General features: G+C 37.4%; 1 protein-coding gene across 1 annotated transcript in view; it reads right to left on the bottom strand.

Moving 5' to 3' along the window:
* GLRA3 (glycine receptor alpha 3) overlaps positions 1–13,313 on the bottom strand; it is a 175,780-nt gene that overhangs the window by 28,267 nt on the left and 134,200 nt on the right. Inside the window, exons 6-7 of the mRNA XM_061132544.1 lie at positions 5,747–5,884; positions 3,374–3,588 (exon numbers count right to left, since the gene is read on the bottom strand). Coding sequence (XP_060988527.1) covers positions 3,374–3,588; positions 5,747–5,884 — 353 coding nt within the window. The remainder of the gene's footprint in view (positions 1–3,373; positions 3,589–5,746; positions 5,885–13,313) is intronic.

Below are 13,313 nucleotides of genomic sequence, written 5' to 3' on the forward strand. Positions count from 1 at the left end.
GTGAGGGTGAGCATAGCAGATCTTAAGGTGCATGGTATCAGACTTCTATTCCTAAATCCAGTGTGAGCCCTTGCCCTTTGCCTCTCCAAATCACAATATCAGGAGTGTATTTTTTTCAAGAGACATTCTACCCTTTTGAATGATCTCATTCAATAGGAAAATTTTTGTTTATTCTCAGACTTCAGCATATACCATCCTGAATTCTAATGTACATAACTGCTGCACATAACCTGTGCCCTAAATATCACAAAGGCTAAGATAATTACTAACTCAAGATATCTGTTTGCTAATCAATTCTTTTTTATGGGTCAAAAATAAATCTGCTATCATACTTCCAGTGTCTCTATGATCTGAGAGATAGACTTTGTATACATCTTTGTATGTAATGTCATGGGGTCGCAGAGTCGGACATGACTGAGCAACTGAACTGAACTGAACTCAACTGATGTATGTAATGTAATTGACTTCATACTTGAAAATTTATTCCTTCCCTGAGATCATGATGAAATTAATGACTTTTAAAAAATTTCTTGAGAAAAAGAATGAAGTCATCTCAGACCTTTCTTCCTTAAAAAAAAAAAAAAAAAAAACCTCTTGTCTCCATTCTGTTTCTTTTTAATTTATTGCTTTCTTTATTTCTGCTTCATCCACCCACCCCTTCATGCTCTCCTAATTCTACCTTAATCTCTTTATCCAGATGTGTTTGTGCTATGCCTCATAGAATCTGTAGTTTCCTTAAACAGATCATTAAGTACCCCCACTTTCTGGATGACAACATATGGAATGAATGAACTTTCATTTCTGTTGAGCTCAGTGAGGAAAATCAATGAGTAAACTGGTAACTTCATTTACAAATCGACTATGGAACTTCAACTATTACTCAGAGCCCTTGAGACATTTATATGTGTATAAATAAGCACCTAATCTTATAAGAAAGCGGAGCGCCGAAAAATTGATGCTTTTGAACTGTGGTGTTGGAGAAGACTCTTGAGAGTCCCTTGGACTGCAAGGAGATCCAACCAGTCCATCCTAAAGGAGATCAGTCCTGGGTGTTCATTGGAAGGACTGATGTTGAAGCTGAAACTCCAATACTTTGGCCACCTCCTGCGAAGAATTGACTGATTGGAAAACACCCTGATGCTGGGAGGGATTGGGGGCAACAGAAGGGGACAACAGAGGATGAGATGGCTGGATGGCATCACCGACTCGATGGACATGAGTTTGTGTGAACTCCAGGTGTTGGTGATGGACAGGGAGGCCGGGCGTGCTGTGACTCATGGGGTTGCAAAGAGTCGGACATGACTGAGCGACTGAACTGAACTGAATCTTTTAAACAGATTTATAGTTTTCATTTAGAGAATATTTTATAAAACACTAGTTGATATGGATCATTTTGAAAATACAATTATATGTTAATAAAAGTAAACCTTATTTTGAAAGACAATTATATGCTAATAAAAGTAGACCTTATTTTGAAAGACAACCATTCAATCTTAGCAAGGCAGAGTGAGCTTTGCTATTGATTAATTCTTTCAATAGTAAGTAAAATTTTTAATAAAATATTATGCCATCAACTTTTATTTATTTATCTATTTAACTGAATAAATTAGTCAGAGGTGCAATCCATAGTAAGGGATGAAGGAAGCCATGACAACAGACTTATCATTTACTCAGCATGGTGGGAAGACAGCGTCAAATACACAAGAAGATTTACTATGATTTTATTACATTCATGTACATCACTGTCATGAAAATAAAGTGGGGCTTGCTGGAGGCCAGACAGGATTACTTAATTTAGATAGTAGAAATTTCTTTCTTAGGAACCATTTAGGAAAAGAAAATAATTTTCTGTTGATATGCTGCTAAATGGATAAAAAGGACTTCTATGTTTTATTTCACCACATCTTTAAAAAAAACAGTACTGGGTCTTTTACAAACCTCATACAGGAATAGTTTTAATTCTGGCAGCTCAGCACAGACTGAAATATTATGTAAGTATTAGAAAAGTTTTTCTTTTTATTGACCTATGGCTGCTAAAAAGCCAAAGCAAACACACGTACAAAAAAGTAAACACTAAAAAAAAAAGTAAACACTGTATTTGGCCCAGGGTGTAAGGTACTGGCATTTTCATACAATATTTGTGAGAGTATAATTGCTATAAATTTTTCTCGAGGGAAATTTGGCAATACAGATCAATGCATACAGCTATCAATGCAACAATTCCAGTTCTAAGAATTAATACTAAAAAAATAATACAAAATGCATGTAGAGTTATATATCCGTGTATATATATGTGTGTACATACTTGCACATATATATTCATGTATATAACAATCATTATACAAATGTTCATTATTGTATTAGTCCTAATAGTGCATAGATTATTATGACACATCTATATAATGGAGTCATATACTGCCCTTTAGTTACTCTACAGATTTAACTTACATGCAAGTTTGATAAACTTCTAAATATTTAAAAATCTATAGACAATAAATTCTATAGAGCATAAGAGTATTATTGATGCTTAAATAATTGGTGGTCATAACTAACTATGGATAAGAGATATTATTGGTAGAATTTTTTCCTTCACCTATGTCTCTGTTTTATGTTTTTTCTGCCTCAATTATATATTACTTTAAAAACTGGTGATGAATACAGATCTTCCTCAGTTTATGATGGGGTTACATCCAGATAAACCCACTGTAGGTTGAAAATAACCTTAAGTTGAAAAAGCATTTAATACACCTAACCTATGAACATCATAGCCTAAGCCAGCCTACCTGAAACATGATCAGAACACTTAGTGGGCAAAATGATCTAACCCAAAGCCTGTGTGCTCAGATGCTCAGTCGTGTCTGACTCTTTGCAGCCCCATGGACGGCAACCCACCAGGCTCCTCTGTCCTTTGGATTCTCCAGGCAAGAATACTAAAATGAGTTGCCATTTCCTCCTACAGGGGATCTTCCCAACATTTTATAATAAAGTATTGACTATTTCATGTAATTTATTGAATACTGTACTGTCAGGAAAAAATAGAATGGCTGTCTGGGTACAGAAGGGTTGTGAGTGTATCCACTGTTTACCTTCCCTGATCACATGACTGATAGATGCTGTAGAAGCCACTACCTAGCATCCTGAGAGCAGATACCATGCATCACTGGCCCAGGAAAAGATCAAAATTCAAGGCTGGATAGGTGTGGTTTCTGCTGAATGCTTGTTACTGCCACACCATACAAAAGTCCAAAAACTTTAAGTCGAACTGTCATAAATCAGAGACCAATTGTAAATACCCTGAAAAGGATCTGGCAAAAATAATGATACATATACAAATGAGTGCACGTATGTGTGTCTGCCGTTTCAGGGCACTCACCTTTGGTAAGGAAGCCCGTGATCCTGAACTCTGTGTGGTCATGGTCAGCACAGTGGTTATTCCCAAGGCTACCCGGGCTGGGGCAGCATCCATGTTGATCCAGAAGGAAACCCAGGAGAGAATGACAATCAGGAGGCTTGGAATGTACATCTGGATCAGATAGTAGCCCATTTGTCGTTCAAGATGGAATCGCACTTCTATACATGTAAACTTTCCTAATTGGTTGCAAAATAAATGCAGCAATTGGTAAAAAACAGGTCTTCACTATTGCATCAAAGGTCACAATGCTGCTTTCATAACAATTTTGCCCTAAACATTATAATGTTATAATGAAATGGGATCCTAAGCCATATATGCAAATTGGTTTCTGAAAAATATTTTTTTTTATTTGTATGTTGGCATCTAGAAGCAATGTAATAGAAAAGTGTGCTATTTCAGGAAATAATATATAAAATTATTATTTCACATTTTATTAGCACTTCATAGTTGCCTAAGTACTAAAAGGTCTATTATTTCATGTGATTCATGTCTGCTTTTGTACGTTCTTTTAAACACTGTACCTTGAGGTTCTAGCCAGGATAATTAGGCAAAAAAATAAAAGGCATTTAGATTGAAAAGTAAGTAGCAAAACTATCTCTGTAAGCAGAAGCCATTAACTTTGTATTTAGAAAATCCTAAAAAACTCATTAAAAATCTATTTGAGCTGAAAAGTCCAGCAAGGTTACAAGATACACTACCAGTATAGAAAAAGCAATTGTATTTCTGTATGCTAGCAATGAACAATCCAAAAATTAAATTGAGAAAATAATTCCATCTGTATAAGAACCAAATAAAATATTTAGAAATAAAGTTAACAAAAAGTACAAAACATACAATAAAAAAAATAACAAAAGTTGAATAAAATTAAAGAAGATCATAAAAAAAGGTCATTGTGTAGCCATTAATCAGAAAACTTTTATGGTTAAAATTGTGATATTTCCCATCTTGATTTACAAATTTATTGCAATTTCTATTAAAATCCCACCTGGTTTTTATGTAGAAATTGACAGGTTGATCTTAAAATTAGTATGAAAATGCAATAGCCAAAATAACCTTGAGGGGAAAAAAACAAATTTGGTGAACTCACACTTTGTAATTTCAAGACATGCTGCAAATTTACAATAATCACAAAGTGTGGTACTGTTATAAGTAAAGATATACAGATCAATGGAATAGAACTGAAAGTCAAGAACTGATCATTTATGGTCAATCGATTTTTTAAAAAGGATTAAGACTATTCAGTAGGGAAAGAATGATCTCTTTAATAAATGGTACAGGGCTTCACTGGTGGCTCAATGGATAAAAATCCACCTGCCAATGAAGGAGACAGGGGTTCAATCCCCAATCGTGGAAGATCCCACATGCTGTGGAGCAACTAAGCCCCCACAGCACAGCCAAGTATAAATAAGTAAAATTATGTTTTCAAAAAAGAAACTAAAGTAAAATAAAAAATAAACGGTACAGGGAGAACTTTGCTTTTTGGAACTTTCTGGAATTTTTTTTTCCAAATATTTTCATTCCCCAGTTGGTTGAATCTTTGGATATGAGCCCGTGGATATGGAAGACTGACAGTACAATGAAAGTCAGGTCACATTTCTGGAAGTGTTGAGCCCCAAAGGAATCATAGGTACTCTAAGGATATTAGTGGAAGGGCATTTACTCACCACAAGGGAGCAATATTTCAACTGTGGACAGCTTAAGGGAACTTGTAAGAGTAGGTTAGGAGTCAGAATAGATATTACAGGAATATCCCATGCCAACTGAGAAAGGTGAACAGATAACATGAATGTACAAGTTTTGCAGTCCTTGATGTTAATAACTGCATCTGATATTTATCCTCAAAGGTAACAGGCTACTGCATCAGTGTGAGTGGTAAGTGCTTAGTAAGTATCTTGTTATGCATGACATTGTGGCCAAAATAAAAAATTAGACAAGAGAAGCCTTAAAAAAGAAAAAGATATCTCTTTCATTTTGTTAGCAAACACAATGTTTATGACATAGGAAAGTTAAAAAGTACATTTTACTGCTCACGTAGAAATTAAAGGAACTTTTTTGAAAAGAGCATTATTATTTTAACTATAGGTGTTTAAAAAAGAGAAATTATTTAAATATAACTGATTCCAAGCATTTCTTTTGTTTCATACAAACCAATTATATAGCAACACGCAATGAGTCAAAACTTCTGTAAGTTTTAAAGATGTCCATTCTCTGCTCGATGACTATAAAAAACATTCAGCTATAAATTGCTGAAATAATTAGCCTAGCACTATAAGAAGCATCTGGATAGCATATAACTATAGGTCATAAGTGTAATAAAGAACACTCAACCCCTACCTGTGTTGTAATGTTTAGTGCAGTATCGTAAATCTTTCTCTTCTTTCAACAGAAACTGGGGTAAAGTGAGTCCTTCTGCCACTTGTACAGGTGCCTCATCTTGCCATTCAAATATGAGATCATTCATTGTGTACCCAACTAGGCAAAACATAATAAAAATATTTAGAATGTAACAAGGCATTCAAAGGTAAGAAATTTTAACAAATCACTTGTAGATTTCCCATAGAATGAGAAGACCAAATAGTGTCATCTTAACTCTATTGATTGAGCTATGCATTGCACAATTTCAGGCTACTGGAGTCTACTCATATGAAATGTTTATCAAATAACATAAGGAAATGTAGTAAGCTAATTGGGACCTTCCCTGGTGGCTCAGAGGTTAAAGCGTCTGCCTAATGCGGGAGACCCCAGTTCGATCCCTGGGTTGGGAAGATCCCCTGGAGAAGGAAATGGTAACCCACTCCAGTATTCTTGCCTGGAGAATCCCATGGACAGAGGAGCCTGGTAGGCTACAGTCCATGGAGTTGCAAAGAGTCAGACACAACTGAGCGGATAAAGCAAAAAAGCAATAATAAGTATAGCATATACATCCTTTCCCTAGGATAGGCAGATACTGCATTGACTCAGTGATTCATTTTGGTTCCAATCCATTAGGTCTCCCTCACCTTTTCTCAAAGTATTCAGGACCCTTTCAAACAAAGCTGAAATTGTCACTGGTTACGAAATGACCTGAACTATAACATCCAGGGAGGGAATCCAGTGCTGATCCCTTTCTTGGTTTAATCATTAACTGCTTTCGCTTATTGCATCTGCTTCTATGTCCCGAGTCCCAAAGTGGACAAAAGGGTATTTTAGATAGAAATGTTTGATAGCCAGTGTAAAAAAAAAAAATCCACAAGTTTGTGGAGGGACAAACTCCACAAACTCTTGTACATGCAATGAGTCAATTTAGAACAGAATTAAATAATGTATTTTGCAGTAAGCCAGCATGGTTTAGTAAATTAAAATGTCCTCTGTCTATAGAAAGAAAAGAAAATGAAAGTGAAGTCACTCAGTTGTGTCCAACTTGTTGGGATCCCATAGACTGTAACCCACCAGACTCCTCTGTCCATGGAATTTTCCAGGCAAGAGTACTGGAGTGGGTTGCCATTTCCTTCTCCAAGGGATCTTCCCGAACCAGGGATCAAAGGGATCAAACCCAGGTCTCCTGCAGTACAGGCAGATTCTTTGGCAACTGAGCCACCAGAGAAGTCCTCTGTCTATGGTAGTGGTATCCAAGAAAAGCAGAATTTTATCTTTTTCTTCCCTGTGAGTGAGCTGTGGAAATGTACACTTGAAGACTGTTGCAGAGAAGGAGTCAACGTGAAATGCAACCTGTGGGGGAAGATGATTGCCAACATTCACAACAGCCCTGGAGGTAGGGCCAAAGAAGAAGCACAGTTTGGCCTCTGAACTAAGTCAGTCAGTTCAGTTCAGTTGCTCAGTCGTGTCCAACTCTGCAACCCCATGAACTGGAGCACGCCAGGCTTCCTTTTCCATCACCAACTCCCGAAGCTTGCTCAAACTCATGTCCATTGGTCAGTGATGCCATCCAACCATCTCATCCTCTGTCATCCCCTCATCCTCCTGCCTTCAGTCTTTCTCGGCATCAGGGTCTTTTCCAGTGAATAAGTTCTTCCCATTATCTGGCCAAAGTATTGGAGCTTCAGCATCAGTCCTTCCAAAGAATATTCATGGCTGATTTCCTTTAGGATTGACTGGTTTGATCTTGCAGTGCAAGGGACTCTCATGAATCTTCTCCAACACCACAGTTCAAAAGCATCAGTGCTTCAGTGTTCAGCTTTCTTTATAGTCCAATTCTCACATCCATGCTTGACAACTGAAAATATCATAGCCTTGACTAGATGGACCTTTGTTGGCAAAGTAATGTCTCTGCTTTTTAATATGCCGTCTAGGTTGGTCATAGCTTTTCTTCCAAGGAGTAAGTGTCTTTTAATTTCATGGCTGCAACCACCATCTGCAGTGATTTTGGAGCCCAAAAAATTCTCCAAGCCAGGCTTCAAAAGTACGTGAAACGTGAACTTTCAGATGTCCAAGTTGATTTAGAAAAAGCAGAGGAACTATGACTTGACTTTTCTTGACTATGAGGGCTACTCCATTTCTTCTAAGGGATTCTTGCCATAGTAGTAGATATTATTTTCATCTGAGTTAAATTTGCCCATTCCAGTCCATTTTAGTTCTCTGATTCCTAAAATGTTGATATTCACTCTTGCCATCTCCTGTTTGGCCACTTCCGATTTACCTTGATTCATGGAGCTAACATTCCAGGTTCCTATGCAGTATTGCTCTTTACAGCATCAGACTTTACTTCCATCACCAGTCATGTCAACAACTGGGTGTTGTTTTTGCTTTGGCTCTGTCTCTTCATTCTTTCTGGAGTTATTTCTCCACGCCTCCAGTAGCATATTGGGCACCTACTGACCTGGGAGTTCATCTTTCAGTGTCATATCTTTTTGCATTTTCATACTCTTCATGTGGTTTTCACGGCAAGAATATTGCAGTGGTTTGCCATTGCTTTTTTGAACTAAGTCAAGGGGTCAAAAAAAGGAAGCAAAAGCTCTAGGTGAATGAAAACAGCAAATACGAGAAACTCCCAAACAAATTCTCTGCTAGTTAATGTTGTAGACAGGAGGCTGTGTGTGTGCTAATAGTAGAAATAGCTGGTGATGCACAGATTAGACTGAACAGAGTGATGTGTCTGGAAGGGAACTGATCACCCCCCCTCCTCCCACAACACCTGGAATGGGACGTCCCTGAAACAGCTGAATTGCATCCAGCCATGGTGGTGGCAACTGAAGCCTGACACCTACCCCACCCACCTGACCCGTGTGCACACCTCACATCATCTCCACTGGACATGGGGAAGGTGATACCAAGGGCGTCCATGGTGAGAGAGTCTGTGTAGACTGTCTGGGATCCTACTATCAAAGTTTTAGCAGCAGCAGCTGCCATGTGATAGTTTATTATAGAGCAAGCGTGATTTGGTAGAGGTTGTCAAGTAATTCTGGTTCCCGAAGACATATGAGAACCTGCAGGACTGTCTTCCAGATGATTGGACAGCACAGCAAAGACTCTCTTACACTGGGATATATTTCATTGAACCCTGCAATGAATGATTCGATGGATAATAATAGAAGGCTTTCAGTTTTACTTGTAAGTCTTTTGATATAGCCATTGTAAATATCATTTCACCTAGGGAGAAAATAGATGCACATTTCTCAAGGACCAAGAGTTAGCAAAACATGCCTTGATTCTTACCTATTTCTAGGTAAACAGGTACCTTATTCTTTCACACATGCAATCCCTAAAGACAAAATATGTGAGACATTTCCCAACTTAGATGAATGGAGAAATGAACTGAAACTCGGTTTTGTTTTTTACATTCTAATTTTTTCTTAGAGTCTTCTGTGAAAAGAAGGTAGCTCTCTGAAATTCCCTCAAAGACAAGCTTTAGTTAGTCTCTGCTGCAGTTTATAGGCAGCATACATAACTTGCTCTTATAATAATCATCCACATTAGGTAATTTAAGGCTTGGGTACATCCTAACCATGGCACTTTTCAGGTGGCACAGTGGTAAAGAATCCACCTGTCAATAAAGGAGACACAAGAGACTTGGATTCGATCCTTGGGTCGGGAAGATACCCTGGAGGAGGAAATGGCAACCTGCTCCAGTATTCTTGCCTGGGAAATTCCATGGACAGAGAAGCCTGATGGGCTCTAGTCCATGGGGTCGCAGAGTCAGACAGGACTGAGCATGCACACACTCTCCACATATCCTAATCAGAGTATGCTATTTCCTTAAACTATTTAAGTTTGAAGTGAGAAGAAAAACAGTGAGATGGCAAGTTTAGGGGGGTAATACTTTTATTAAGTAATTTACTGGGTGTTCAAGGAAAATAAATGAATGATAATTTTGCCTCAATAAGCCTTCAAACGTAACTTTAAAAAGATCAATACTTTTCCACACAGTGCACAGTGTCTTAGCATCCTTATGTTTTTGACTGGCAGAACTTTATACAATTCTGGGAATTGCCAAGGTGAACAGACTAGCTAATGAGTTCAAGGCTGTGAGTTGAATTGCCTTGTATCATAATGAGTTTCAGAAGAAGGAATATTTTATTGAGGGAACAAAGACATTAACCCTACATTCAGCCAACAATCTCATAGGGGATTTGCAAGGAAGCATGTAAACAAATGACTCGGTGAAACCAAACACTTGTTTCTTCAAGTATTTATTGGACACTGACAATATGTAAAAGCATCCTACTGGGGATGTCGAGCATTATTACCAGGTACAAAGTAAGTGTCATGGGTGAGGTACAATGTGCTATGTGCATTCAGAAGAGGGATCTATAATATCCACTTAAACCTCATTTGAGTTGGACCTTGAAGAAAGGCAAGACCTGTATATAAAGAATATGAGAGAAAGTGAGACACTCATGCAAAGGAAATAGTATGATTGGTTGAAAGAAATCACAAACTTTCAAGGTTTATAATAGGAATAGCAATAGAGCCAGTTTGCATGAAGAAGCATATGGAATGAAAAGATGAATTAATGTAAGATCATATAAAATTTAATCTCAAGGTTGAAAAGTTTGATTTTTTTAAAAATTCCCTGTGGGTAATGGTAAACAATTGGAAACTTTTTGAGCAGGGCAGTGATGTGACAAAAACTGTGCTTTGGAAACATTACTCTAGTAGAATCTTTTCATGGGATGTATAAGATCCAAACTGCTTTCATACTCATAAGACATTATCTGCCTTTTTCATTGTGTTGACATTTGCCCAGATGATTAAAAAAAAATAATAATAAGCAAAACTTCTAGTGTTTGGGCTTCCCTGGTGGCTCAGAGGTTAAAGCATCTGCCTCTAATGTGGGAGACCTGGGTTCGATCCCTGGGTCGGGAAGATCCCCTGGAGAAGGAAATGGTAACCCACTCCAGTATTCTTGCCTGGAGAATCCCATGGATGGAGGAGCCTGGTAGGCTACAATCCATGGGGTCGCAAAGAGCCAGACATGACTGACTTCACTTTCCCTTTTCTAGTGTTTAGCATAGTTAAAAACAGTGGCACCAAACTGTGCTAGTGGTTACTGTATTCTTTACAGCCACATCTTGCATTATAAACATTACCACTTTTATTTAAGAATGCCCTAAATCCTAGATAAAAATAGTAACAATCCCAATCTCATTAAATTTTTACCCCTATGTCCATGTCCTTTTAATATTCTGTGTATCAAAATGGAAAGTATGGATAAAACACTTCAGCTGCACACGGTAAACACAATGGTTGTTTCAAGGAAAAGCACTGGTGTGACTGATTTGCAAGCAAGTCAACTTGTTTTGCTTGAAATCCTATTTTTACTTGAAAAAACAAATGACTGGCAAACTGTGGGTATTAACCTAGAGGATGGGGGGTGGGGAGGGAGGTGGGAAGGGGGCTCAACAGGGAGGGGACATAGGTATACCTACTGCTGATTCATGTTGATGTTTGGCAGAAACCAACACAATATTGTAAAGCAATTATCCTTCAATTAAAAATCAATAAATTTAATTATTAAAAGCTGTGGTTATTACACTTAGGAATATGACCAAACATTTTCTTGAAAGTAAAGGAAGTGAGTGAAACTCTCATGTTGAGGGAAACAGACAGTATTTGTTGTCTATGGTAGATTTTGAGCTTTTTATTCAACATTAGACTTTTGGTAAAATTTTTTTTCCATCCCCTAAAAAATTTTTTTTTGATGAGCTCAATGGTGATATTAACAAATGTGACTTTTCAATATTGTATAATGTCATGTGTTAATGTTTGGAATATCTGAATAACTCATTAAGCCATTGTTTTCCAAATGATCAAGGCATAATTTTAAAAATCATGCATATGGTAATGTTACTCTTTCCATACATCTGTAAAATAGACAGCCAACGGGAATTTGCTGTATGCCTCAGGAAACTCAAACAGGGGCTCTGTATCAACCTAGAGGCGTGGGGTGGGGAGGGAGATGGGAGGCAGGTTAAAAAGGGTGACACATGTATACCTATGGCTGATTCATGATGAGGTTTGACAGAAAACAACAAAATTCTGTAAAGCAATTATCCTTCAATAAAAAATAAAAGATAAATAAATCATGCATAGATAAGAGATCCATTTAATATCAAAGACGGACAAACAGATTTTAATTTACAAGAGTCTGAAGAGTTCATTGCAAGTGTATAGCAAAATGATTCATACCACTTTGAAAAATATATATGTATTTTTTCAGATAAATTGCTGAATTTTACTGTACACTTGAAACTAATATAATGTTGTAAATCAACTACACTTCAACAAAAAGAATTCATTGCAGTGGTTTCCAATTTCACATTGCAACCAGTCTTTAAGAAACTACCACCTCTAGAGACTAAAAGACTTTCCCCCATATTACAGAATTTCCTTCTTTTTAGAGGTTGAACAGTCCCCACTGTTATGTACATACTACCTTTTCTTTATCCATTCATCTGTCAATGGATATGAAAGTTGTCTCCACATCTTGACTACTGTCAACAGTGCTGCAATGAACACAACAGTGCTAGTATTTTTTCAAGATCCTGATTTTAACTTTTACAGTAGATGTCCAGAAGTGAGATTACTGGATCATATGATAGTCATTTTTCATTGTTGCAACCCATGGATGAAGCTTGAAGATATTGTGTCAAGTGAAATAAGCCAGTCAAAGAAAGGCAGATAGGGCATGATTTCACATATATGCAGTATCTTAAATTATCATATTCATAGAATCAAAGAATGGAATGGTGATTACCAGGGGACGAGGAATGGAGAAATGAGAAAAATCAACAAGCCTAAAGTTTTAGTCAAACAAGATGAATAAGCTCTAGACAACTGCTGTACGGCATTGTACTTACAGTCAACAATAATGTATTGTACATTTAAAGAATCTGTTAAGAAGGGAGATCTCATGCAAAGTGTTCTAAACACAATATAATACATTTTAAAAGGTATATTTGCATTCTTGAGAAGGTAAAGAAAAAACTCTCATTCTTCCTCAATGTTTCTTCAGGGAGTCAGAGGTGATACTTTAGTAGACCATTTTGTCAAAATGGGGGGGAAATATAGAGATAAGGGAAAATAAGAAGTTATAGAACTTTTCACAGTTTCAAGTCTAAGTCACTGTCACACAGTTATGCCTCAGTTCTTCGCTGACATAGAATGTGAGTAGAGTAAGCTCCTCTGACCATCTTATAAAGTACTTTTCTTCAGTAAGTCTTTCCTGCTTATTTTTTCTGTGAACTTCTCTCTACCTGACATCGTGTCTGACCCTTTGCGACCCCATGGACTCCATGGAATTCTCCAGGCTAGAATACTGGAGAGGGTAGCCTTTCTCTTCTCCAGGGTATTTTCCCAACCCTGGGATCCAACCCAGGTATCCTGCATTGCAGGTGGACTCTTTACCAACTGAGCTATCAGGGAAGCTCTGAAATGGTAGATAGTCACCAACTTTTTATTTTGT

This window comes from Dama dama, chromosome 29 (assembly GCF_033118175.1).
Source record: "Dama dama isolate Ldn47 chromosome 29, ASM3311817v1, whole genome shotgun sequence".
Lineage (NCBI taxonomy): Eukaryota > Metazoa > Chordata > Mammalia > Artiodactyla > Cervidae > Dama > Dama dama.